The sequence below is a fragment of the Falco peregrinus genome, chromosome 2 (assembly GCF_023634155.1).
Source record: "Falco peregrinus isolate bFalPer1 chromosome 2, bFalPer1.pri, whole genome shotgun sequence".
NCBI lineage: Eukaryota > Metazoa > Chordata > Aves > Falconiformes > Falconidae > Falco > Falco peregrinus.
Window position 1 is genome coordinate 109,142,718 of NC_073722.1, and position 26,465 is coordinate 109,169,182.

The 26,465-nt window shown below is 57.1% G+C and overlaps 3 protein-coding genes and 1 long non-coding RNA gene across 5 annotated transcripts in view; 2 read left to right on the top strand and 2 right to left on the bottom strand.

Moving 5' to 3' along the window:
• Positions 1–123: 123 nt before the first annotated feature.
• LOC101923810 (multidrug and toxin extrusion protein 1-like) lies at positions 124–7,901 on the bottom strand. The gene is made up of 18 exons (XM_027781386.2): positions 7,250–7,901; positions 6,743–6,922; positions 6,550–6,651; positions 6,298–6,366; positions 5,870–6,018; positions 5,716–5,758; positions 5,542–5,586; positions 5,070–5,167; positions 4,775–4,872; positions 4,139–4,252; positions 3,947–4,014; positions 3,572–3,680; positions 3,312–3,387; positions 3,164–3,233; positions 2,704–2,836; positions 2,235–2,329; positions 1,585–1,732; positions 124–1,201 (listed from the first exon to the last, which is right to left on the bottom strand). Exons 1-18 carry the CDS (start codon positions 7,436–7,438, stop codon positions 969–971), a joined length of 2,019 nt encoding a protein of 672 aa, XP_027637187.2. The 5' UTR covers positions 7,439–7,901; the 3' UTR covers positions 124–968.
• A 356-nt stretch (positions 7,902–8,257) lies between these two features.
• On the bottom strand, positions 8,258–16,068 carry LOC101916179 (multidrug and toxin extrusion protein 2-like). Of its 2 annotated transcripts, XM_013296182.3 has the most exons (17): positions 16,002–16,068; positions 15,397–15,465; positions 14,883–15,031; positions 14,681–14,723; positions 13,916–13,960; positions 13,408–13,505; positions 13,067–13,164; positions 12,639–12,752; positions 12,331–12,398; positions 11,952–12,060; positions 11,484–11,559; positions 11,100–11,169; positions 10,313–10,445; positions 9,840–9,934; positions 9,517–9,598; positions 8,833–9,113; positions 8,258–8,723 (listed from the first exon to the last, which is right to left on the bottom strand). In XM_013296182.3, exons 2-16 carry the CDS (start codon positions 15,403–15,405, stop codon positions 8,878–8,880), a joined length of 1,425 nt encoding a protein of 474 aa, XP_013151636.2. In that variant the 5' UTR covers positions 15,406–15,465; positions 16,002–16,068; the 3' UTR covers positions 8,258–8,723; positions 8,833–8,877. The 2 variants fall into 2 exon arrangements, with proteins under 2 accessions (XP_013151636.2, XP_027637190.1); XM_027781389.2 differs by lacking the exons at positions 15,397–15,465; positions 16,002–16,068 and having other exon boundaries at positions 8,258–9,113; positions 14,837–14,963.
• A 41-nt stretch (positions 16,069–16,109) lies between these two features.
• LOC114011142 (uncharacterized) lies at positions 16,110–23,457 on the top strand. The gene is made up of 2 exons (XR_003552936.2): positions 16,110–16,951; positions 23,140–23,457. It is a non-coding gene; the product is annotated as an uncharacterized LOC114011142 (long non-coding RNA).
• A 1,648-nt stretch (positions 23,458–25,105) lies between these two features.
• The window catches only part of NXN (nucleoredoxin), a 54,029-nt gene continuing 52,669 nt past the window's right edge, over positions 25,106–26,465 (top strand). The window contains exon 1 of the mRNA XM_055794696.1: positions 25,106–25,487. Within this exon, the coding sequence (XP_055650671.1) occupies positions 25,170–25,487 (318 nt within the window). The 5' untranslated portion in view covers positions 25,106–25,169. The remainder of the gene's footprint in view (positions 25,488–26,465) is intronic.

A 26,465-nucleotide genomic window follows, 5' to 3' on the forward strand; every position in this document is an offset into this window, starting at 1 on the left:
TTATCTATGTGATGCTCACACGATCCCCATAGAAAGCTGTCTCATGCCAGCGGTAAGCCTAACAAAATGTAGGTCTTACTGATGGGAACAGTCCAGGCTGATTGTCCCCAGCAGCCTGCCCAGAGCAGAGGGGAAGAGCCTCTAAGAACCTGCAGCATCCCATCCTTGACAGGACTCGCCACAAGATGGGTGATGTCTCATTGCAGGGGAAACCACCTTTAGTCATCCAAGGTGTGTAAAGGCTACCTGAGGTGAGAGCAGAGGCTTTCTGAGCCGTGGCCACACTGCCCCGAGGACTCGAGGGGTGCCAGCGACTGCTGTACTGCTGGTGCGCTGTGTTTGGGACTGCTGGGGGCAGCAACTCCCCCAGGAGTCCCAGGTCTGGGCAAGTCCTTGGTCAGCATGGCTGAGCCACCAGCCATCTCGTCTGTAACTGAATTTCAATTTCTTATTGGTTTACTGGTAATCTTTTACCTCCAAACTCGTAACTGAAAGCTGACCTTGAGCCTTGCTGAATAAAACCTTTGGTTTGGTGTGAAGGCCACCTGGGGCAGGGCAGGACCTACATGCCCCCAGCTCCTGCAAGGGCTGCAGCCCCCCGTGTCAGATGTTCCCCTGCTCCATCCCGAGCCCTGCACTCAGCCCCCAGCCAGAAGAGCCAGCCCAAGTCCAGCTGGGTTTATTCTTTATTTGGCATTTGTCAGGGAGCAGCGGTGTGAGCCAGGCTGTGCTCGGCTCCCTCAGCAGGCTGGAGGGGGCTCCCAGCACGCTTGGTGCGCACCAAGCCACCCGGAGCAGCGTGTTGGGTGTCGGAGCACCCTTCGAGTGATGGCTGAGCAGATGCTGCTGGGGGGCCTTTGGCTCCCGTGGGACAGGCATGTGCTGGATGCTCTCGCTGGCCACTCTGTGCTCTGTAAGTCTGTCAGGGGGGCTTTCGCCCCCAAAGTCCCCAGAGTCCCTGGTGTGAGTCAGTGTTTGCTGGTCATCAGCTTTATGACAACACCAAGCACAAGTACTGCGACGGCTGCGGCTACCACCAGCCCACGCCGGATGATCAGCTCCTTGGTGGCCATGGTGGTGGCCGTGGCGGTGGCTGGAGGGGATGTGGCAGGCGTGGCTTCCTGGGGCTCCAGCTGGTACGTTGGTCCCTCCACCCTGGTGATGCCCGTGAGCGTGACGCCGTTCTGCGCATCCGCTCCCGCTGCAAGGAGAACAGGGCAGCATTGCTGAGGGCTTCTGGGGGGATTGGGGGGGTTCGTGGCAGGGGTTGTCTGAGGTCTGAAGGCACATTACAAGCAGCCCAGAGTGTGGAGAGCTCCAGCCCTTGACAGAGCTTTGGTGGGACCCGGTGTCTGCAAGGTGAGAAGTGCCCAAGGTGCCCCAGCCCTCCAGGTCACCCCCTACCAGGCTCCGTCACCCTCCCCAGCCCACCCTTGTAAATACTGTTTTCCCAGTAACTGAGGGCATCGACAGCACTGCACTGCACCCCCATTTTGTGGGCTCATTCCCAGCCTATGTGGATCCTTGGGACCCTTCCTGGGCTCCAACCCCCCACCACACACAGTGCCCAGCTCCTGGCCATACCTACACACCCCCGCACCGCCGTGGCAGGGGGGTAAGCGTGGGGTGGTGGGGCTGGCCCCACACCCGAGGGAAGTGCCTTGCAGGAGGGTTCAGGGCCTGGGTTCAGCTGCTCCGGCGACGGCTGGGTCACCCCTGCGCGGCGCTGAGCCTGGGGGAGGGAACGTGCTGGGGTTAGCCAGCGGTGCGTGGTGTAGGAAACCCCCACCGAGCAAAGCCAACGTGTGGCCTCTTGCAGGGTTCATCTGGCTAGAAATAGTGCTGTGCAGCTGAAAGATGCCTGAAATGAGAGGTGCTGGCTGGTGGAAACCCCAGAGCTGTTGGGGCACACAAAATCATGCTCAGGGTTGCAGGGTTGAGGTGGCCTCGGTCACCCCATCTGCTTTGTGCTTCATGTCCCCAGCCAAGGGTGGCGCAAGGTACAGAGGCAAACCTTGAGGCCATTGAGTGCATGTGTGGGAGGGAGCTGAATATAGGGATGTGGTCGTGGTCATGGGAGCGTTGGGTTTTGCTGGGGGCACTGGAGGACAGCCCTGGGCAGCACTGACATGTGGGATTGAGCCTGTGATGCTGCCTCATCCCTCTGCGATCCCAGCCAAGGCACGGAGGACCTTCCCACTGGCAGGGCGCGATGCTGTGGGTGCACAGGTTACCTCCTCGGCTGCCTTCTTCCAGTCCATGCGGCAGATGTAGGTGATGAAGCAGGTGCAGAGGATGGAGACACAGGCAAGCATGCTGAGCCACAGGCCTGCGGAGGGCATGCCGGCGTCAGCCAGGTGCCACCGGTGGAGCAAACCCAACCAAACCAGCATCTCGGGACAGTGAGGCAAAAAGGGGGTGTCACCGAGGTCAGCAAGGGTGTGGAGATGGGGTGGCTGTGGACACCTGCTGTGGGGATGCCCGACAGACCTGGCAGTGGTTGCTTTTTCCCAGTACAATTAAAAGCTCTCAGTAGCTGTGGGGACCATCCCAGTCCACCCCAGTGTGCCCAGTCCCCAGCCAAGGAGGAGGGCAGAGCCGGGCGGGAGGGTCATAGTTGAGCCATCAGTGGAGCTGGTGGGAGCCAGGTACCCAGGGGGGATTTGGGGGAGAATGCAGTGCTGCGTGCCCGGGGGTCGGTACCTATGACGCCGATCCTGGCCACGAAGAGCAGCACAGCTCCCAGGGGCAGGCCCACACCATAGTAGCTCACAGCATTGAGGATGGCACCGAATTTCTGCTTGCCTATGCCTCTGAGCACCCCGCTGCAGGCACCCTGCCGGGGAGAGGAGAGGGGCTGGGGCCAGGGCTGGGACCGCCACCTCAGCTGGATTCAGGGCTCTGCCACTGCCCAGGGGCTGGTTCACCAGCCTGGTGATGAACCAGCTCCCTGCCTCTGCCCGGTTAGCTCTGTGGTCCTGTGGGTCATCATCTTTTATGCACTTGGTGTTTTCTAAGGGGTAATTCCAGTTGCTGCGCAGGGTCCGGGTGCATGTGCTGGTGCTCACCCGCAGCCCAAGGGACCCTTGACCAACCAACCTGTGATGCTGCCACTCAGCACTGAGGTCCCCTACCGAAAATAGCAGCATCCCCAGGGACTTACACACATGGCTTCAAACAAGTGGAAGACAACGTAGACAGGCATGACCCAGGCCACCAAGTCAACAATCTCCCTGGGGACAGAGAAGAGCCAACCATTGCTTTTGGGAACTGACCGCCGTGCACCAAGGCCAGGAACTGGGAGCACTCACTTTTCGCTGGTGAAGATGTATCCCAACACATCCTTTGTGGTGGCCAAAATGGCCCCCACGGCTATGCAAAACCCCCCTGGAAAACAGAGCAAAGCACTGAGCCCAGTGATGGGGAGCTGGGGAGCAGCTGAAGGGAGAGAGCAGGGGGAGAAGAGGGAACACGGGTGTATGGCGTGGGCAGAGGGCTGCAAACGCTCCCTGCTCCTGCCCGGCCTGGAAGGAGCCCTGGCACAGGCGTCCCGGCACGTGCGCAGCCTGACCTGTGCAGAGCAGGCTGGTGGAGGAGGACCTCTTGGCCATCTCGGTGTCACCGGCGCCCAGCGCATTGCCCACCTGCACACTGGCAGCCGTGCTGAGCCCCAGGGGGATCTGTAACCACAGGGCTGAGGTTCACGCGTGCATCTGGGTAACAGGACCAGCGCAGTGACAGCAGAATAACCACTCAGCAGAGGGGGGATGGGGTTTAGGACTTAATTTAAAACATCTCCATAGGAGGGAGGGATAGGCGGGAGCATGGAGAGGCTTAAGTGCGGAGGGGGAAGACTGAGATTTGCTGGAGCTGATTTTTGCTGGGTGTCTGTCCCAGGACTGTCCCTAGGGAGCCCTGGGCTGAAATAATAACCCCCAGCCCTTACCATGAAAGCCACCACGGACACCTCGTAGATGATGGACTGGGCAGAGAGCTCTATGACACTCAGCAGGCCTGGGGGAGAGGAGCGGGTCAGTGCTGGGTGTAGGCACCTGCTGGAGAGCCGTTCTCTGCCCCTGCAGATGCTGCTCTGGGTCACACCCTGGCCACCTTCTTGCAGTTCCCTCTCTCCACTGACCTATCAAGAAGCTCCCGATTTCGTAGGTCCACCACTCGATGCAAATCATGAGCATGCTGGGGATGGCCAGGGAGATGAAGCTGTCCCACTCCAGCAGACACTCACTGGACCAGCCTGCAGAGAGGATGAGAAACATTACCTGATGGATGACCAGACTGGCCACATGTTACATCCTCGAGAGCACCCGAGACAGCTGGAGGTTCCTGCTTGCAAAGCCACCAGGGCAAAGCTCCTCAGCTCCGTAGGACCTCCAGCAGCAGAGTGCATCTCCATGCTCTGCTGATGCCGTCCTGTGGGCCACAGAGCGGTGCAACCTTCAGCTCATCCCTCCTGTAGCAGTCTAAGGACAACCTCGTGCCATCGGCTGTGCTCATCCGGCTTTGGGGCCGAACCCTACAAAGCCTCAGCAGAAAGTTTCATTTCTCCAGAATTAATGTTTACTGCCCGGCACGGTGCTCTGCCAATGCTCGCGCATGACGTGCTGCCACCGAAGCAGCACGGCATTCCCGGAGCGTACCGGGCTGAGGTTAATATTTCACCGTCAGGACTAACAGAATTCACTTGATGGAAGTGGTGGAAGATTTTTGAACACTCATGTAAAGCGGGAACCAGAGGGAGCTGGGGAGATGCCCTTACCTCCCCAGGTCTTCACGTGGAGTTTCTTGCCTGTAATGTACAGGAACAAGAAAATGGTTTGTGAATACTGAGCAGCAGTGTTGGCCCAGGCAGAGCCCCTGCAAAGGAAATGAGAAAGGTCATCGGCATCCTGCTCATGCCTCCCCAGCCTCGGGGTGCCAGAGCATAATGTCCTGCCCTGCCCCCATGAGCACCAGATGCTCCACCATGCCTGGTGGTGCTGACATCCCTGAGAAGTCCTTTGCCATTGCCACACGCTGTGTTTTCCCCTCTGTGAGATGCGGGTGTTACTCACGCGATGCCCAGGTGGAGCACATAGAGGAAGATGCAGTTTGCAACCACATTGACGATGTTGCCGACGATCCCGCTCAGCACCAGCGGCCACATGATCATCTGTAAAGAGGAGGAGATGGGGGCTACGGTGCCTTCATAAAAGCTTCAGGAGAGAGGTGTGGAGGTCACCACCAGCCCCACGCTCAGCAGCTTTCCCAGCCAAGAAATAAGCTTCTGATGATGGCGCCTGCTTAGGAAATGAGTGTGCTGGAGGTAATTCCCTGACGTGGGGAAGTGGGAAGGGAGGTCTATTAGGCAGATGGATATAGCTGGCTGTGGGATGGGGTGAGCTCCAGGGTCAGAGCTGCTCTGGGGACACCCTGGTGGTGGTGGTGTCAAGCGTTGCCTGACCACCAGGAATGGTGAGCATGAAAACCTTGGGTGCATGGTTGAAGGGAGCTGGGTCTCCTTGGGTGCGAGGGCTCAGGACCCACCTGGTTCTGCAGGTATCTTGTCTCCAGGTTATAGAGAAAAACTGCCTGAAAAGGAAATCGGTGGCTGAGATGAGGCCAGCACCGAGCAGGGGCTGAGCTGCTGTGGTGGAAAATAGGAGCAGGATGGCCAGTGGCTGTGCGTGGCCAGCATCCAGGGTGCCCACAGGGACTCACCGGGAGAGCAGGGACAAATGCCATCACGTAGCGTTGGGTTAACCTAGGCGGACACGAGAGGCATTGTTATGAGGGGCCATGGCCATAGCCACCTTCCTCACAGCCCCACCATGCTGGGGAGGGACGAGGTGTCTGGGCAATGGAGCCACCTGACCTGGAGACCTCGGGGTCCTGGCGGATGAGAAGCAGGAGCTGCTCAATGTTGATGAGGATGGCGCAGCAGGGGAAGCAGCAGAGCAAGATGATGAGGGTGGCGCGCTGGAGGATCACCCCCACACGCAGCAGGTTCTTGCTGCCGTAGGTCTGCAAGGCGGGAGGGTGGAGGTGAGCTCTGCTGCACTGGCAGCGTGCTGGTGCTGGGGGACAGGGACCCCACAGAGCATGGAGCAGCCCTGACAACCACCCGGGAAGGATGTGGCATTACAAGAGGAGCAGGGAGCTCCCTGTTAATGGCATTGCCGCTCAGGGACAAGCTTCCCCAGCTTGCAGGTGCAGCCAGGGCTCCATGCAGTGCCTGGGCAGCATCAGTCAATGCTGGAAAACCCCGTGTCTCTAGGACAAGCGCCAGCATCTCTTACCCACCTGTGATATCAAGGTGTCACACGCCGAAGACAAACCATAACCTACAGAGATGGCAGTAACATTTATAACCTGGAAACGGGAGTTAAAAAAAACAAAGAGCGAATGTGAGCATTTAAGACTTTCAGGTCGAGAGAGGAGCTAAAATGAAAAGCAGGAGTCTGAAATCTCTGTCCTTGTCCGCCTCTGTTCCCGTATCCTGTCCCAGTGTGGGAGCTGGTGCCCGGCGCTGGGGCAGCTCCCAGGAATGCTTACGGCGATGGCCAGCGTGACGGAGGCCAGCTCGACCTTGCCCAGGTGGCCGCAGAATATAGAGCTGACGAGATGTATCAGGAAGATCAGCAGCTGGATGAGGATCTACATGCAAGGAAGAGGAGAGGCGAAGGTCAGTGATGGAGGTGAGCCATGCAGCCGTGCTGCGGGAGCACTCTCCTCCCCAGGTCCTTACCAGTGGCCCTGCCAGCACCAGCAGCTTCTTTGTGTCCTCCCAGAAGTTGTCTGGGAGCAGGCGCCAAAGCCAGCGGCGTTTCTTCCCACAGCTGCCGGGTGTGAAATCATGCTGGCCCACAGCCATCGCCTCGCTGAAGCCGTTCTCTTCAGGGAGGCTCGCCTGCTTCATGCTGCCGCTCTGCCAGGGCAATGAAACAACCTCCTTCCTCCGCACTCTGTTAAAGCCACCCTGCCAGGGTGAGCAATGTGTAACCACGGCAGGGTGAACTTCAGCCTGGGCCGGGTGAGCCGACCACATGCTCTGCGTGCCGGCAGCGGGGTTGGCGACGGGAAGCGCAGGCAGCGGGGCAGGGCAGGGCAGGGAGCTGGGCAGCCCAGGGAGGGTCCCGTGCGCCACTGCGGGCAGGGTAGAGGAGCCCAAAGGTGCAGTGCAAGGCACTTGCTGCCTGCCCTGAGCCACTATAGGGGCTGAGCATTCCCAAATCGCTCCTGCAAGCCCTCATACCTCTGTCCTGCTTCGCCGCAGCTCCGCCGGCCGGTGGGCTGGAGGGTTGTCCTCCTCTTCCAGCAGCGATGGAGGATTCCTGGGTCCGTGTGCCGTCCCCGGTGAGCTGCCGCCGGCAGTGGCAGGGCTGCTGGCCCTCTCGGCCCCTCTCATCTCGGCTTGGTGGTGGCCAAGACAAGCCGGCCCCATTGGCTCCAGCTGTCGGACTTGCACAGCATGACAGCATCAGGTTTCACTGGCACGGCTCCCCCAGGCCAAATATAGTGTCCTGCCTTGGCCCACACTGGGTGGGGAGGCCGAGGGGAGCTGCCGCCGGGGCACAGCCCCTCTCCTACAGAGCAGGGGGTGGGCTGGGGTAGCCCGTGGGGTAGAGCAAAGTGGGCTTCATGCTCTCCCCAGGCTCCCATCCCAAAACTACTGGGGTTCTGAGCAGGGCAGAGTCTGCCACATCCTCCCCACATCTGGGCAGAGGCTGCTGAGGTCAGGTTCGATGGCTGTTTCAAGCTTCGTTGTATCACATCTTTGCATTCCCAGCCTACAGGCAACCAGCACTGCATGCCAGGAGAGTTGTGGGGCGACAGGGAGGTGCGGTGCACCGGCTGTACCTGGTATTTACCGCCCATGGCTGAACATGTGCCACATTGTCACCTAACTGCAGGTAAGAGCCTGGGACAAGTCCTGAGGGCAGGTAGCGCGGGGGTATTTGCATTAAGACATACGGCAGTTACGTGATTGCTCTGCGGGGCTGTGCACCACACTACCCTGTCATGTGGGAAGCAATGGAGATGCACAACCCCTGCTTTGGTACCCAAAGGGAAGCTCTGTGAGCCCAGCTAAGGCAAACCCCTGGCTGCTGCTGCACCCAGAGCCAGCCCCAAAGGGCACAGACAGGAGGCTGAGCCCTGTGCAAGCCCCCCACGCTGCACAAACCAGGCTCAGGGCTCTCCTCTCACGGCTTGGTCACGCCAATGACCAGGGTCATGCTCACACCACATTAACAGCTCAACATTTACTCAGAAAACTTTATTGTATCAAAATCCCACCTTACAAAAGTGCAAAGAAGAGTTGCTTTAGGCCCTGTGCCTGCCACACAGCAGGGAGAGCAGGGCCAGCAGCCAGCACCCAACGCCCCGGCAGCAGGCAGGGGAGCCAGCCATCTCCCAACAAAAAATCAGCCTTTGTGCTGCTGCAGAGGTAGCGAGGGGGCTCTGCCGTGCCAAGACGCTGGCACAGATTGGTGTGAGGAAACTGGTGCTGTGGGCAGCAAGAACCTCCGCCATTAGCAGATGGCACAGAGAAATGCCCCCAGGGAGTAGGAAGCAGGACAGCAGCACAAGGTCCTTGTCTCCTTCCTGGGCCAGCCCCAGGACGTGCTCCCACCCATCACGAGTGGCGTCCCAGTGCAGTGCAGGAGAGGGACTGGCTTTCAAACACTTTCTTCCCAGATGCCACATCCTCAACCCCTTTAAGAACTCTGCACGTGGGATAAAACATTGTAAGTTAACCAGAAACTGAGCAAAGTGACCCTTTACAAGGAACAGAGGGGGGACGTCTTCCCCAGCACCATCCTCCTGGGACATTACCACGTGCCCTCAGTCTCTGTGCACAGCTCCCCAGTGTCACTGGTTCTAGCCACTGCCGGTCAGGAGACGGACCAGTATGCCCACCAGCAGGACAGCAATGGCAGCAGCAGCAGCCAGCACACGGCGGATGATCAGGGCCCTCCACACCACAGCGGGAGGAGCAGGGATGACAGTGGGTTCCTCTTGTGTGATGGGCTGGTGGTCAGGTTGCCTCTCGCCTCCCGTGATGCTCTCAGGCAGGACCACAGTGTCCATGGTGTTCATGTCAACGGAGATGTAGTCTGTGTGACAGAAAAGTGAGTGCTGCAGGGAACAGGCTGCGAAGTCAGGGTTTCCCAGTCTGATGCTGCACAAGCACTAGTGCCAGTCCTCAGGGTCCTTTCCCAAGGCTGAGGGACACCGGGACATGCCACAGCAAAGCGGCAGGTGTTCCCAGGTGATGCAGTCACTGGCTGGCAGCCCAGGCTCTTCCGTGGAGCTGCCAGGATGGTGACAGGGGAAACAGGGTGTCTTAGACCCCATTACTAAGCACAGGAGAAGTGCCACTGGCCTGGGACCAGCACCAGACACTATGCTCTTTCCAGCCATCTGCAGGGCAGAGCTGGCTGCCGTGGCTATGAAGGAAGGGAAGGGTTGGGTGGAGAATTTGGGCTCCGTCCCTGTCGTCAGGCCCAGGTTACATACCCACAGCAGATGTTTTGTTAGCAGCCGCGCCACTGGAGTTCACATCTTCCAGTTGTTTTCTCATTCCAGCTCGGACTTGAGCCTAGAAACACGTGGAAGTGTTGCTCTTCCCAAAGCAAGGGTGCCCTGCCCAGGCAAGGGAACCCAAGCCTCTTCCCTCCACACCCCCAAAGCAAGCATGGTCAGCCCTGAACCGCTCCCCTGCTGCGGGACAGCAGACAGACCCCATTTCACTTGTGCCTCCTTCCAGAGGGCTGCGGCATGGCACTGGGACAGGAACTCGCCCGTCACCTTTCAAGAGCAGAGGAAAGCACAAGTCTCACCTCTCCTGCAGCTTTCTTCCAATCCATGCGCATGACAAAGGCGGAGAAGGAAAGAGCTTGCAGAGAGATGCAAACAATCATCCCCACCCACAGACCTGCGGCAACGCAACGTTAATTCAGGGAGGGCTGGAGGGAAACCTGCTTTTGCCAGCCACTGCCAAACTGCCCGAGGACCTCAGCAGGGTCAGATTATTGCCCCTGTCTAACCCAGCCTGGATGGGAGAGCTGCCCTGAGGGGCAGAGAGAGGAAACACCCTGTGCTGGGAGCAAGACTGGATTTACTGGGACACCTCAGCCCCCATTTGATGCAGGCTACTCAGAGCCTGCCAAATGCTTCAGCGTGCAATCCAGCACAGTGATACGAAGGAGTTGAGCCCAACTTCCAGGGCTGAGCCTCTGCTCAAGGCACAGGGTTTGGCCCAGCAGAAGCAATGCTGGCGGCTCATACAAGGCCAAATCAAGGACACACGTACCTAACACCCCCATCTTAGCTGCAAACATCAGTGAGATGCCGACGGGCAGGCCGATGGCGTAATAGCTGATGGCGTTGGCGATAGCACCCATCTTCTGCTTCCCTGTGCCCCGCAGCACACCGCCACAGGTCGCCTAAGGAAAGCGGGCAGAGGAATCAATACACAGGACACAGCACATGCTGCAGAAGATACAGAGCCCTGGGGTACGGCACGGCTCTGTGAACAGGGGAACCCACAGCACTGTCCCACAGATCCAAGAGGGACCAAAGCCACATCGCAGAGCACATGACACAGGGCTCCTCCTGTTCCACCTGCCGAGCCAGGCACAGAACATGGAGCTGTCTGCAGGCACCAACCGGCACGCCAGTGGATCCCATAGTGCTTTCCACACTGCCTAGGTCCCTCTCCCAGGGACAGGGCAGGAGGAAACAGGCTGAAATTACTATCTAACAAGTTCCACGAGCACTGCCACTATGCTGGGAGTACCTGGTACCCCTGAAGACCCAGCTGCTCACTTGTGCTGCTCTGACAAGCTAGTAAAAAGCTGAAGCCTTGCCTGGGGAGAAGAGGGAGAATGAACTGGGCTGTTTGCAGCAATGCCAGTGGGCAGCTACAGGTACAGGGGACACTGAGGTGCTATAGGTAATGCAAGCAGCTGCTTTGACAGTTTGTTGCTTTCCTCGTCTGTATCATTTTATATGATAAAAGTAAGCTTAAATGCAGCTTTGCACTCTCCATTGCACCCCAACCTGCAGAGAGAAATAGCTCCATATGAGGGAATACTCACTGCTGCTGCATCAAACAAGTGGAACGGAGCAAAGATGATCACCACTTTGGACACCAAGATAACGATCTCCCTGTTGGGAAGATGTACATACTGATCAGGGAAAGCAGCACCACCTGGTCCCAAGGGACTCTGGTCCTGACATATCTCCCTTGGCCAGCTGCAAAGCCTGATCCCAGCCCATGAGACTCGAGAGGATGCGTGCAGCTTGGGCACCACCATGGTAGTGTCCCAGTGTCAGAAGCACCTGTGCTGCCCGATGACACCTTTGGGAACGTGTTTGACAGATGGAGGTTTGTGAACTCTGTCAGCAGCTTCTGAGCAGCTCCTGGGATATAAATTGCACCCTCCAAGAAGTTAATACTCAAAAGAAACCTGTTAACCCACTTGTCATTGGTGAAGATGTATCCCACCACATCCTTTAGGGTTCCCAGCAATGTTGCAACCACCACAGCAAAAACTCCTGAAAGAAAAAGAAATAGTCAAATTGCTTGCTTCAAGGGCAAGCTCCTGACCCAGGCCCAGAGCTCAGGGGCTTCGTGTGAGGGGGGCCGGACTTGGCTGACCTCCCGGTGATACTGCAGTAGAGGACACATCTGTTTTCCTCACTTTCTCCCCAGATAATCCCTCTACCATCTGGAGGTAGAGGACAATGCTAAATTGCATTTTTAACTATCACAGCCTTTGCACAAGGTTCCTAACAGACAAGAGGAGCCAGGGTTTCACCTTCCCCAAACAGAGGGTTGAAACAAGTGGGTCTGTGTTCCTAGGGGGGGGTCCCCTGCCCTGTGAGAGGGGAACTGAACCATTTGCTGATAATTGCCCTTTATTCTGCTCTGCAGGACCTGGGCTGACCTGTGCACAGCAGGGCAGTAATGCAGGAGGTCTTGGCTTGCACTACATCCCCCGATCCCAAGGCATTGCCCACTCGGACACTTGCAGCCACGCTGAAGCCCAGAGGCACCTGAGTAGCAGGAGACAAGGAGGAGGTAAGCAGCAACACAGCCTGGAGCAATTTTCTTCTTCCCCAGTAACTAATTCAGGGCAAACTGGCATTGCTGCAGTAAAGGGATTTTCCCCCTGTAGCACACCCCTGGATGTGCAGCTGCACAGCAGGTCTGAGAGCAATCACCTGCCTGGTATGGACTCCTGCTGCCCACCCCTGCTTCCCTCCCCAGCCTTGATCTGGGGGCTCCTCCCAGGCTGACCTTGGTTTAATACACCCAGCCCTTACCATGTACGCTGCAGAGGAGAGCTCGTAGATGACAGACTGCGCACCCAGCTCCACCACACTGAGCAGCCCTGGAAAAGATTCATCCCTTCCTTCACTAGGTCAGAACTAAACCCCTCCTTTGCTGGCAAGGAGGCAGTGACTGCAGGGTTCCCATCTAACAGATGCAGCATCCTGCAGAACCAACCCTGCAGGCGAGGAGGCTGCCAGTAGGAGGTGGGACACACTCAAGAGGCAGCCACCAGAGCAGGCGTGGCTGGAAGATGACTTGTTTGAACTACAGGAAAAAAAAAAAGAGGGTTTGGACTCACCTGCCAAGAAGCTCCCAATTTCAAAGGTCCACCATTCAATACACATCATGAGCATGCCAGGCACGGCCAGCCGGATAAAGGAGCCCCAGTCCAGGAGGCAGTCCCTGGTCCAACCTGCAATGTGAGGTGAAGCAAAATGAATGCATGTTCTCCCTTTCCTCCCCTGAAGGGGAACTATATGCTCTCCTGGATGCTCTCTGAGGACAATCACCACCGCAGATCACAGGACATCAGCCTGGTCTTGCTGCTGTACCATTCCCAAGACAGGATGATCAACAAGAATGCATTTGGAACTACAGCCTTGAGGACATGGCTACAGCATCTTCCTGCCTTCAGGGGATGGTAATTGCTTTGTCAGGTGCCAGTGACAGTGCAAAATCCCCAGGGCTGAACACTGGTATTTTGAAGGATTAAGCCATGAACAGTACCTCCCCAGGTCTCCACGTGGATCTTCTTCCACCACACGTAAAGGAAGAGGAGAATGGCCTGGGTGTACTGAGAAACAGTGTTAGCCCAGGCAGAGCCCCTGGGGAGAGAGACAGGCAGATTACAGATGACATCCTCCCCACACTCCTCAGCTACCACAGAAGAGACCTGGTGGCACCCATATGAGCCCTCCTGCAGATGCCTCTGGCCTTATCTTTGCAGGCTGGTTGGTTGGGGACAGCGCATGGTAGAACTGGGTACCCAGGACATCCCCCGCCACCCCCAGCCCTGAGCAAACCCCTGCACCCAGGGAGAGGCTGTCACCGCCTCCACTCACACTTACACCAAGCCCAGCTTCAGCACATATAGGAAGAAGGCGTTCATGACCACATTGAGGATGTTGGCTGCAATCCCCGTCAACACCTGAGGCAAAATGATCGCCTGGAAGCCAAGGAGGGACTTTGGAGTTTGTTTTCCCAACACCACCCAAGCCCCCTGTAGCAAACACAGAGGAGGGAGCTTCAGCAATTCCCAAGGAGAAAGCCAAGAAGGTGGCTCCTGTTTCAGGTAAAGCTGGATTGTGTTAGACACGCAGAGGGTAGTATGCAGGGCTCAGGAGCTGGTGCAATCAATAAAATGCAGAGCTGGGAGGTAGCAATGGGGAAATGGAGCAAACTAAGGGTGGTTCCCATGAGCTCTCCCTGCCCTGCAGGGCCAGCTGGGGGGCTGTGCATCACACATTCCTCAGCCCAGCTCCCTCCAGAACAGGATGAACTTAGATCCCCAACTTTATCAGTGGTCCTAGGAATACCTTTAATCTACGGCCCAGAACCTGACTAGTTATACAATACCTGACTTAGTAAATATCTTGTCTGCAGCTGGTACAGAAATGCCGCCTGCAAAAGTCAAGATTCATTTCATCAGCACCACCGCACATGGTTCAAGCTGCCACTTAACACTCACAGATGGGTCCTTCCCTCAGCATCCTGCACTGCCTTCTCAGGGTGCCCCAGGCAGGCTGTCCAACACCCTGCTCCGGTGGTCTGGTTGAAGTGTGGCACCTGCCAGCACCAGCTGCATCCAAAGCCAAGGGTAACAAAAGGCATCTGCATCTCCCAGTCTCACTGGGAAGAGAGATCAGTCTCTAAATGGGAAATCTGTGCTTCCTCATCAGCAAGAGAGCCTGGAACCCTTGGGAGAAAGGATTAACCCATGCTTATTTCCCAGGGGTAGTGCTCCCTGTCACTAGCCAAGAGTCCAGCAGCTGTGAGTGTGTGCGAGCAGCAAACTGCAGCCTTTATCTCAGGGCTAAAAGCGAGCCCTGCTGACACTAGTTCCAATGTCCATCACCAGTTACGTGTTGTGCAGAGACACAGCCTGCAGTAAAAGCCTTTGCACAGCAAGATGAGAGACTGCATGTCTGCTGGTCCAGCAGCTGCTGGCCAACACACATCTGTTAAGGCCCAGGTTCAAGGGGTACTTTGTAAAGCCCTAAACCATGCTGCCCTGTGATCCATACAGCAAGGACCCTCCCTCCTTTCCCCTAATGACTGATACAGAGGATATGTATATATATGAGGGATACAGAGCTTCTAACAGCTTTAGCAGCAACTTACAGGGAGCGCTGGAATAAAGATCATCACGTAGACCTGAGTTAACCTGAAAGAGGAGTTGTTCCCCCAGTTAACGATAGAACAAAGCAAGAACCAAACCAGGCAGCGTTGCCCTCAAGCTCCACAGAGCCTTGATTTCAACACTACATGGCAACCCACCCACAGCCAAATGCCTGATCCAGAAGGGCTTGATCTCACCGCTGACCTGGAGACCTCGGGGTCCTGTCGGATGAGCAGGAGGATCCGCTCTGTGTTGATGAAGAGCGCCCAGCAAGGGAAGCAGCAGAGCAGCAGGATGAGGATTCCCCGCTGCAGGATGATGCCCACCTGATTCAGGTTCTTGCCACCGTATGTCTGAGTCAGGAGAGAGGACCAAGGTGAGCATTGCAGAGAACCAAAGGGTCTGGGTAAATGTTCAGGACCCAGGGCAGCAACAGGCCGATTAAATGCATTTCCCATGTTCTGCCGTGGCTAATGCCAGCCTGGTTGGGTATAACTGGCTCTCAGGCAGATTGGACATCTCTTGGCTACCCAGGCATGACCCAGAGCTCCTTGGGGGAGCTGCAGGGAGGGAGCAGGCTCCAGCCAGTGCATCTGTAGCCCCGTGCTGACTGGAAGCTGCCATCCTTCCTGCTTTGTGCCCAGATCACACTGCACAGGAGGCAAGACACCACCGATCAAACGCCACCAGGCATAAGAAAGGGAGAGCCGCTACTGACCTGGGACATCAGCGTGTCACATGCTGAGGCTAAACCAGAACCGACGGAGATGCCTGTCACGTTGATAACCTGGAGGAGAGGCAAGTGACTTGGCTTGCAAGGGAAGGTGACAAGGGACCTGGCCCAAAGCATTCTGTCCCTCCCAGATGCCTGGGGAGACAGTTCTCTAAGCGTTCTTGGGAAATTTCCAGCCCTTCTCTATTCCTCAGAATAACACATTCCTGTTACCTAAACAGCCCCTTCTCCCCTGTGGTGTGGAAAAGGATCTTCTAGCAAGGGGTGACTACCTGAATGACCACAAACAGCAGTGCTCCTAGCCACACATGCACATCTAGGTCTGGCGGGTCCGGAGAGCTGGTCACAATCTCCAGCTCCCTGCCCAGGTGCTGGCCTTACACTGGCACACTCACAACTGCCCAGTTCCCACCTCCTGCCTATGCTCAGGGCAAAAGAACAGCTGGGTGGATGTGATGTTTGCATTGCATCAGGCTGTGCTTACACAGGGGGTCCTCACACGCGCATTCCTACAGGTTTGGAATTCTTCTTTTTTTGGTGACACATAATTCGTATATTTTACATCAGAGGGGAATCACAGTAATACATACGGACACAGCCAGTGTCACAGCATCCAGTTCTGCTTTCCCCAGGTGGCCACAGAAGATGGAGCTGACCACGCTGATCAGGAACCCCAGCAGCTGGGCAACAAACTAGGATGGGAAGAGAAGGTGATGGTGAGATGAGGACGCATTAGGACTTGAGGAACACCACCTCTCCTCAGGAGTCGGCCTATGAACAGTCGAGTTTCTGGTGTCACCGCAGCACCTCATCTCCAGGCCAGGGGTCTGCTGCCCTGGGAACCTGTCCCTGCTTGCCAGCACTGCTGGGGCAGAGCAGGCAGCTCTAGGACTCACACAGGCTCTCAGTGGCTTTGTCTTTCAAAGCAGACCTCTACCTGCCCTGTGGTATTTTGGTGTTACACAGCCAATCTGCCAAATGACCTTGTTTGCATGGGGCATAATGGCTTCACTAGAAATCCTCTTTCTCAGGATGAAAGATGCATACAGGGGGAAAATAAGAAAATCCCAGTGCCTTTCCACACTTCCATGCACCTGTGGTAAACTCCCCTTCCAAAGCACAACATCCTCTCCTCCTTGGAGAAACACCAAGTCCAGCCTGCTTGTTCCTCGCCAGGGGCTACAGCCAGGCTTGATGATGCTGTAGCAGAGATTGCACTCCAGCCCTCATTTTCCCTTGGCAAGAGGACAGCCCCTCTACAGGCATCTGAGGTAGAGTGTTGTGGCACAACTAGAGCCAGATGGTCGGACTTAGAGACATTTATACCCACTGAGGGGTGGGCATGGCTGGGGACCATGCCCAGGCTCTACTCACACTCCTTTCCACCCAGCAGCTGACTAGCCAAGAGCCCAGTGCTGCCGGAGAACCAGCCCCTGTGGGGCCAGAGGAAGAACAGAACAAAACCTTCTCCTCGCCAGACCTCCCCACCGCTGCCTGAGGATGCAGTGCTGCCAGGCCCGAGCACATTTGACCTGCTGCTGTGAGTAATCCCCGCTGGAGGGGTCTGTACCTCCGTGATAGTTTCAGCACAGAAATGATCATTAGCTAATGACAGCTGTAGGTTTGGGTTTGAGGTTCCCTGCGCACGTGGCCAAGCAAGCTGTGCCGCAGGTCGAGCAGCAGGGCACTGAGCTAGGGCTGATGCTTTCACCTACAGGAACCGAGACCCCATCTGTACTTCCCCACTGCCCGAGCCCCACAGGCAGCGCTAGGAGGCCTCCGAGCAGTTCAGTACTTGGCACTTGTTGACCAGACAGGGCAGAAGACTCAAAAGCAGAGAAGCGCAGAGGCAGAGGGTTCACACCAGGGCTGTGGTGCATGCCCCCCTTGGCCAAAGCCTCTGCCAAAGGCGCTCAGCGCTGTGGCCACCCAAGAGCCATCTTCCAGATGGACGCAGGGTTCCAGGACAGCGAGCCACGGCTTCCTTTGCACCCAGAGCCTGGAAGGGCTGGCCAAGGGGCTGGCAGCGAGGAAAGCAGCTCGCTGGTCACCCAGGGAGTCCATGGCAGCACCAGGGCTGCCCCTCCTCTTTTGCAGGGCAACGGCACAGCACGCCCCCCCGCCCCAAGCCCCCCCACTGCACCCGCTGCCGGGCCCTGCCGGAGCCTCTGCCCGGTGCCCTGGGCCGGAGCTCCGCGCTCCGCCACCGGGACCCCCGGGTAACAACGCGGGGGGAGCGGGCGGGTGCTGCGACCCCCCGGGCGGGCGGAGGGGCTGCGCCTGCCGCCCGAGGGGCGCTGCAGCGGCACGGCGGGCACCCGGGGTCTCCCCCGCAGCCCAGGGGGGCGCAGGGCACGGCCAGCCCCGCGCTGATCCCCAGCCCGGCCCCCGCAGCGCCGCGGCCGACCCCCCCCCCGCCAGCCGCCAGCCCCCCGCCCCCCGCTCTCACCACGGGCCCCGCCAGCCGGGCCAGCTCGCAGCTCTCCCGCCGGGCACCCGCGGGCAGGAGGAGCCGGGCGCCGCGCAGGCACCGCGCCGCTACCCGCCGCCATGTGCCGCGCCGCCGCCGCTGCCCGCACGCCTTAAGGGCACGGCCGGGGCCGCCTCCCCGCCCCCGGGGCTGTGGGCGGTGCGGGCCGGCGCGGGTCGGCTCGGCTCGGCTCGGCTCGGCCGGGGCAGCTCCGTGCGCCTGCTCAGGGCTAGGGACTCCCGCCACCACCACCACCAAGCGGTGGGACCCCCCACCGTCGTATTGTGGCCCCCGCCCCCCGTGAGGATTTTACACACACACACACACACACACACACACACACACACACACACGTGTTGGCCAGAGCCAGAACCCACCGTGGGGGTTTGGAGGGGCTGGGCACCCCCCCACGTGGGTTGGTGAGGGAGTTGGGGTCCACCTGTGTGGGAAGCAGGGGACCCCCTTGTTGTTAACTGGCATCTAGAGGCTATAGGATGGCGACACCCTGTCTCCCGAGGATCCCACCCACATGTTGACCAAGGGGTCACCAGAGGTCCAGACACCCCCACCCCAGGTGGTGTCTATGGACTGGGAACCTCCTTGTGGGGCGATGGCTTCGGACCCCCCATGGGCTGGCTGTGGGCTGGGTCCCCCAGCGCAGGGGCTGGTCAAAGGCAGGGATGTAGGTTTGGGATGTAGGCACATTCTCCAGGACCAAAGAGATGTCCCCTCTGCCTCTATGATAACAGGGGGGATTTGGGGGGCAGCTGGCTCTGGGCAGCCTCCCCCTCTCCTCCATCCACCCACCAGCACCTCATGAACAGGGTGACCCCCCCCCCTCCGAACCAGGGATTGCCACCCAGGTGGCTGGCACCCAGCTGCCTGCCCTGTGGCGTGGTTTGAAGCGGGGGGGCCGCTGCACCCCCACGTCTGCGCTAGGGTGCCATGGCTGTGCCCAGCGCCTGGCAAGAAGGAGCTTTGGTTTGGGTGGGAGTTTGGGTTGTTACAGGAGTGAAATTCTACCTAAGTGCAGGTGCTTGTAACCAAGTAGCTGTAACCAAATCTATTTGTAACGCACGGAAACTTGCAGTGGAAAATGGGGCTTGGTTTTACAGCTGCTTAAATGCTGCCTCGGTGCCTTAGAGCTGTGATGTCACCACCCAAAAATGTAAAGTCTTGTTAATATTTCACTTACCCCCCTTGCTTCTTCAGATGTAATGGGACATCATGAAAAATTGAGTAGTAGCAGTGGTGAGTCATAGGCACTCTGATTTTATGTGCCATGATGAAATCAGAGTATCTCAGGCCAAAAGAGTGGCTGGTGCTGCTGCGTTCTGGTCTTGAGTTCCTCCTGATTGTGGTGGTAGTCAAGGTGGAAAGAGCAACTTGCAAAATTTACCTGAAGTTTTTCCTTCAAGAAACACATGTTTTGGTGTAGGCAGACTTTTTTTCACAGATCACCAACACCTTGTCACGAACGAGGAAAGAACAATGCAGAGTTTGGGGATGTATTTTAATTTTGGAACAGCTTCTTCTTCCTTTGGTGGTGTTCACATCACCATGACCCACACTTTGCAGCAGGCGCAGGCTGAGCTCAGGTAAACACTTTGCTCCTCTCCAACAGGGTAAAGTGGAGGAACAAAGTGACTTGCAGAATGGGAATGTCCTGGGCCAATGTTTTCAGGCACAGACACTGCAAGTCAGGCTCTTACATTAACGTTTCAGAGACTTGAGGCCTTTCTTGCCCTGGGTGCTCTGCATTCTCACCATGCAGTGTGCCCACCTGCAGATGGGACTGCTCAGCACCACTGAAAAGAAGCTAAATAGAGATTTTTCAGGCTGATGTTAAGACAGCCAGTGTGCAAATCTCTGCTGTGTTGTCTGAAGGTGAAAAATGGACTGAAGAAATGAAAAAGAAGGTGTCACTCCAGTCTTGTGCCATCTAAAGCACCGCTGGCGTTTGCCCCAAATGGCGTGGCTTTGTTCAGGCTTGGCAGGCTGGGGCTACTGCTTCTCTCCGTGATTCTTCCCTCATGTGTCCTGGCTGGTGCTGTGACTTCTGTCCCCAGCCCAGCTACGTGACGGCCAGAAGGCCCCTGTGGTGCCATGTGGAGGCAAGAAGGGACATGATAAGGCTCAGATGGTGCCATTCGTGGTCCTCAACAAGCAGCACAAGTGTGACCGCCTTTGAAGTTTACTTGTGACCCTGCTGAGATCAATACCTTTGAGCTGGCAAAGAGGAGGGAAGACAATCAGGCAGAAACCTGGGAAAAAGTGTTTTGAAAACAGTAAGCTCTGTCTCTTCAGGCTAAGGAGAGAAATTTTATCTCCCAGCCCCAGGAGCCGGCTGCTGAACTAGCCCCCAGAGAACCAAGCCTACATAGAAGGGCTGTGATTGAAGCCCCCCTTCTTGCGTTTTGCTGTTTGAAATCAACTATATTTGCTTACAAAAGAGATGTTTTGTGTTTCTGTGGTGACATGTGGATCCCAGTCTTGCTGGGGAGCAGCAGAACGGGCGCCCCAGGACCTGGTCTGATGTGCGTGGGTGCCCTGAGGTTTCCTCCATCGCTGGCACGACAGACCTGGCTCTGCTCTCACATTAGCCCATGAGCTGCTGAGGGGGATGCGGGTCGGTGCAAACTCTCAGGCTGAGTCCTGCACTGGCACTGGATGCTGACACGTTTGCTCCTTCCCTTTCTGTCACAGGGACAAGGACCTTGCTAGCTGCCCTGGTGCGATTTGGCAGGGCTCATCTGCCGGAGCCTTTAGACAGATGGGGAGGGTCAAAGGTATCGCTAACCTTGCACCAAGCTGCCCTCAGCAATCCGGATATTAACAGTATTGCAACACCAGTTAGAAGAATTAGAAGGGTCAAATTCCTTTGGAGCATAGTATCGTTGAACTCGGTCATTTCAGACCTCCAGTGAATTTGGAGCAGCATTTTAGAAGGATGATACCTTAACACAGACCTGTTTAAAGGAGTTAATGTGTGACCAGCTACAAACCATCTGGAGCAGACAGATGGCCTGCCCTGTTGGAGCTGGTTTCAGCAGCTGGGCCCCTGTGCAGTTAGAGATGCTGATGTGAATCCAGAAGAAAGCAGCTGAGGGGAGAAGCATTGCAGTTGCTTGCGTCATTTGTAGAGCAGAATTAGGCCTTTTTTTCTTCAGATTTCCAGCAGGATGACTACCCAGGGTTTTCTCTAGATATGTATGTCCATATGCTGAAACGCAGCCAACATCCTGTTACTAAAATAAACCCCACAAATGTACCGTGTCTGGAACCGTTGCGATTAAGAGCTACCAAATATGAAAAATGTCAGAACACAATGGATTTATATGAAATGCTCAGCTGTTTGAAGAGTGCCCCTTTCTTTTAAGAGACATTGCTGCTGGCTGATGTCCAGATACCATGGAAAATCCACTCCCCCTCCATGCAATGTGGAGTTCAGAATATAGCTAAATTAAAAACTAAAGAGCCTTTTGCAATGAAATCAGTTTTTATTTGTGTGCCGCACCATAGGATCAGAGGATCAGAGCTGTCAGTGGGTGCAGCACATGGGTTTGGGGCTTGTCAACACAGAGAACAAACCAGAATAGCATCTTTAGATAGCTCCCCTTGCTTGATGGTCTGACTGCAAAGAAAGTTCTGGAGTAGTAAGCACATTAGCAAAGCATGCTAATGATCCTAGGCTATAGTGACCCTTACTGCAGGGTAGTCTCTCTACTGGCTACACAGGGTTTGTTTTTTCTGTTTAACCCCTCGTAAGTGTTCTCAAATCTGTCTTGCTGATTGAGGTGGCTTCCTTGGGCCCAGGAGAATCAGTGTTCCACTGCTGCCTGCGTCTCCAAGGTATAACTAATGTCCAATAATGTCCAAACCCATAATGTCTAACAATGTTTTAAATGGTGCTAACTGGTGATGCAGCTGCTGCAATGAAGCGGCCACAGAACCTGCATTTACATGGCTGCCGGAAAGGCTAAATGGGGGAGTGGGCAGCTCTCAGTGGTCTGTCATCATCCTGTGTGTCCTTATTGCCTGTAACCACTGGGTTTTGGCACAGTCAGTCCCATAAACAGGACCGCTCATGTCATTATTTGTCCCAACTTGTGAGTGCGGACATGCCTCTGTAAGAAGAGTTATAGAGAATCTCGAAACTGGTGTTTACAGTGGATGGAATTTATCCAAAAGGCAGTTGCCTGATGATAAAGAAAAAAAAAAAAAAAAAAAAGGCAATGAGAAGTCGGGTGTCTGGCAGCACCCGCAAGCCTCGCCGTGCCTCTGCATTTCTGCACATCCGCCGCTGTGTGCTGCTGCCTGCCCGCGCCCTTGCAGCCCTGCGTGCTCTGCGAACTAACCTGGGGCTCCTTTTCTGTCCTGGAAAGCTGCCTTCCCAAAGACTGAGACTCACCAGACAGTTTCTCTGCTGTTGGTAAATCAGAATTTTCTCTGATGGCTTCTTTTATGCTGTGGCTTTAGGGTAACTCAGTTACCACTGTTTAAAAACCACCCTGAGCATGCAGTTCTTTTCCTCTTTTTGCTGGCATGGGTTTAATTTGCTCAAGGTGATGAACATATATCCCCACAGCTCGGTATCATTGGTTTGGGGCAGAAGCCGCAAAGCCTGACGAGCTTCCCCAATCGAAACAGCAAGTGTGAACTCAATGCCGTTTGCCATTGCTGCTGCCAATGCCTTGGGCTGGGGGCTCGCCCGCTGACCCAGCCCCCTGGACCCCCTCGGGGCTCGGGGGTGCTGCTGCCCTCACTGGCAGCCCTGGTTCCCCAGGAGGTGATGCTGGAGCCCCGCAGGTCCCCACTCCACCTCCAGCCCAGGTGCCTTCACCCCACTCCCTGTAGAGCCGGCATTAGTCAGGGGGAGGCCGGGGGACGGGAACAGCCCCCTTTTCCAGCCATTCTTGCCTTTGCCCCTTGGGCTTAGCACTTTTGCCCTGCTGCATTTCATCAGTATTTGGGTTTTTTCCTTCCTGACAAGACCCTAATAAACACTGGTTGTGGGGGAAACAAATCCAGGCAAGCACAAATATTTGACAAATGTTTGCCGAATGCTTTGGAAAAACATTTGCTAAATACTTCAGTGAAAAATACAATATATACCAGTGAAAGGGGATGCAGGGTAAAAAACGGTACTTAGAAAAAATGAGTAGGAGTTAGGGAAATGCAGACTGGCACTGTCTCTGTACAGACAAGAAACTGCTTATTAAAAGCCTCCTGATATCATCCTGCCTCTTTAATTCCAGTGTCTCAAGTCGGTTCCCAAATGGGCATCCCGGATCCATGATCCTGCTGTGGAGCCTGCACATGGACAGACATCCATCCACAAGGGCAGCACTGCAAACGTTCACATGGTTTGACCCCAGTTTAGTCACACCTCACGCACGCTGTGATAGTGTTTGGTAATGACGGCTGTTTCCTCATTTCATGTTATTGTTCTTTAAGAGAGAGAGAGAGAGAAATGCTTTTTACTTGTTCTCTATTTCAGAGCCTCTTACTTCTGCTTTGTTCACTAAAAATGGGGCCAGACAAATTAACTGCAGCAATAAATATTATTTTTACTACAGAGTATTTATATTGCCACACGGGTTGGTCAAGTTCAGGGCTGCAGACTTAAAAAACATCTTCCCTGCCCTGAAGAGCCCAAATACTTAATTAAGGCAGATAAGGCAGGACAAATAAAAACAAGACAAAACTCCTCTTGCTTTGAACCACCTCTAGGGAGCAGGTCTTGGCAAAAGAAGAGAGAGATTGTAAAGCTGTAATAATAATAACGATAATTAATTGTATTTATAAAGCATCCCCTAACGGCTCTGGATGCTATGCAGGGATTTTAAATACAATTGAAAGCAGCAACAAGAAGCAGCCAAATAAGAAAGTGTTAAAATAAAGGTGTATTTTACAGTAGCTAGCAAGATTTAAGAGTTTAGGGCTGTTTCAAGAAGTAAAACGGAGAAGGTACCCAGCCTGTGTACACATTTTACGTCCCATGTGCCTCAGCAGTGCCTGTGCAGCTGCATGGCTGTGAAGGACAGTACACGTGCAGATGCTCCAAAGCAAAAGCCTCTAACTTCAGCCCCCCCCCCCCGACCCGTCCTCCGGACTGAGCCTCGCACACACTCACACGTTTCTTCTGCTTTACCAGCACGTGAGAGGGGATGGCGCATGCTTGTCCGCAGAGGTGTTTGCCAGCAAGGGCAGGCAGGTCAGGGCACGCGGGGTGCATGCAGGGATGGCAGGCTGAAGCGGCTGAGCATCCCTGCTCCAGTGAATTCTGCCGGCTTACAGATTGCAAATACCTTGTAAAGCCTGGTTTGCATGTTGCTGTCTTGCTGTATTTCCTCTCTGTATTCCAGCCAGCAAGACGGTGTAATTCCATGCAGCAAAATTTACTTGTGTTTACACTTCTGGATTGGCTGTCGCATTTTTCCGCCCACCATTGACATGGGTAAACATGTATTTGTCTTAGATTTTGAAAACAAAGACGGGAAACGCTGTCGTTCTGCAGGCTTTGTGAAAGCTTGCCCTGCCTGTACTGAACACATGGGCCAGCTGGAAGTGGCCCTTCTCTGGGCAGTGATTTGGAGAACGGGTGGCCCAGTTGGGTGGGGGGGGGTTGCATTGGGAGCGAGGGGGGCAGCAGGGTGGGTGACTGGGGGCACAGCCGAGCCAGCTGCTGGTGCTCAGCAGGGGCCGGCTCCGGGCCGCGGGGTAGAGCAGCGAGGCAAGGCCAGCGCCTGCCCAGGATGGAGATCCCTCTCCTCCTCCTCTCCCTCTCCTCCTCTCCTCCCTCTCCTTCTTCCTCTCTCTCTCTCCTCCTCCTCTCCTTCTCCCTCTCTCTCTCCTCCTTCCTCCTCTCCTTCTTCTCCCTCACTCTCCTTCGCCTCCCTCTCCTCCTCCTCTTCTTCTTCCTCTCCTCCTCTCCCTCTCCCCCTCCCTGTCCGTTCCCCGGGGCAGCCGTGCCCCGGAGGTGCTGAGGCCCGGGCGCGCCCCCCCCCGGGGGCTCCATCCCGGCACTGAGGACCGGGCCGCGCCGGGCCCCGCCGCGCGAGGGGAGGGGGGGGGCGCGCGGGCGGCGCGTGCCGGGGCCGCGCGTGGGGCGTGGGGCGCGGGGCCGGGGCGGGCGCGGGGCGGCGCTGCCCGAGGCGGGGGCGGGCGCGGGGCCGCGCGGCGCGGCAGCGCCCCCTGGCGCGGCGGGGCGGGGCGGGGCTCGGCCGGCGCGGGCTGCGGCGGCTGCGGGCGGAGCGGAGCGGGGAGCGCAGCGCAGCGGGGCGGGATGGCGGGCGCCCTGTCGGAGGTGCTGGGAGAGGTGCTGGTGGCCGCGGACGGGGAGGAGGTGGCCGTGTCGGCGCTGGCCGCCCGCGGGGTCTCGCTGGTGGGGCTCTACTTCGGCTGCAGCCTCGGCGGCCCCTGCGCGCAGCTCGGCGCCAGCCTGGCCGCCTTTTACGGGCGCTTCAGGGGGGAGGCGGCGGCGGCCGGCGGGCAGCGCCTCGAGATCGTCTTCGTGTCGGCCGAGCAGGAGCAGCAGCAGTGGCAGGAGGCCGTGCGGGCCATGCCCTGGCTGGCGCTGCCCTTCGCCGACAAGCACCGCAAGGTGAGACCGCGGGCCGGGGGGGACGCGCCCCGGGCTTTGTCTGGGGGCGTCGGGGCTCGGTTGGGACCCCCGGACCCCCCCCGCGCCCTGCGCCGCCGGGGCGGGTCCCGCGTGGCGTGGGGTGGGCGCCTTCCAGAAAGTTCCCGGGGGAACCGGGGTGAGGGGGGGGTGGGGGTCGGCTGCCGTCCCGCGGGGCGCCGCCGCCGCCTCGCCCGGCTCCTCCGGTTCCCGGAGCCTGTGTGCAGCAGCGGGTGGGGACAGCCGGCCCGGCCCCGTCCCCCGCGGGTGGGGGGCGAGGCGGGGAGCCCGGGCTGCGTGTCGCGGTTTCAGGGGGGCGGCGGGACGGCGCCCGCGGGCCTCGACGGGTCCCTCAGAGGAGCGGGGCGGGCGGGCGAGGCCTGTGGGAGAAGTCGGTGCTCTGAGGCGAAGCGCGGGACCGGGCGGCCGCCACTCGTCTGAGGAGAGCGGCCCCTGGGGCAGGGACCCCGCGGGGGGGACCCGTGGGCTCCTGCGTGGGGCTGGGTCAGGGGAGGCTGCGGCCCCGTCGGCTGCAGGAGGGCGCTTCGGTGCTGAGGGGCGGCGGGGCCCAGCTGGCCTGGGGGCTGCTGGCAGAGCTGCCAGGCGAGTGTGCGGGATGGCATTGCCTGACGGTCTCCTTTAGTGGCTGGTGTGTTCGGTACTCGGCAAGTTGCGGCCCCTCATCTGAAGAGTTTAATCTGAAAGGTAACAGACAAAAAGTGTTCTGTGAGACCCAGACAGGGCAGGCTGTGAGGAACGGGAAGGCAAAGGCCAGGCTTCCAGATCCCAACAAACTCGCAACACCCACCGAACAACCCAACAAAACCTCTTTACAAATCTAATCTTGGGAAGCTATTGAGTCAGAATTAAAAAGATGGTGCCCCACAGTGCCATTTCTAAACAGCTTTCTGGCGAGGGATCACAGCTGCAGGTGGGAAGGCATTGGGCAGGCGCTGGCTC

Excerpts from the sequence above, each read along its gene's own strand:
- LOC101923810 (XM_027781386.2), bottom strand. The coding sequence starts at position 7,438 with ATGGGGCCGGCTTGTCTTGGCCACCACCAAGCCGAGATGAGAGGGGCC. Across the intron at positions 5,587-5,715 it reads CATTTGTCCCTGCTCTCCCG|GCAGTTTTTCTCTATAACCT; the intron begins GTGAGTCCCTGT and ends TTTCCTTTTCAG. Across the intron at positions 4,253-4,774 it reads CCACGTGAAGACCTGGGGAG|GCTGGTCCAGTGAGTGTCTG; the intron begins GTAAGGGCATCT and ends TCCTCTCTGCAG.
- LOC101916179 (XM_013296182.3), bottom strand. Across the intron at positions 13,961-14,680 it reads TCTTTATTCCAGCGCTCCCT|GCGGCATTTCTGTACCAGCT; the intron begins GTAAGTTGCTGC and ends TGACTTTTGCAG. Across the intron at positions 11,560-11,951 it reads TACTGCCCTGCTGTGCACAG|GAGTTTTTGCTGTGGTGGTT; the intron begins GTCAGCCCAGGT and ends TTTTTCTTTCAG.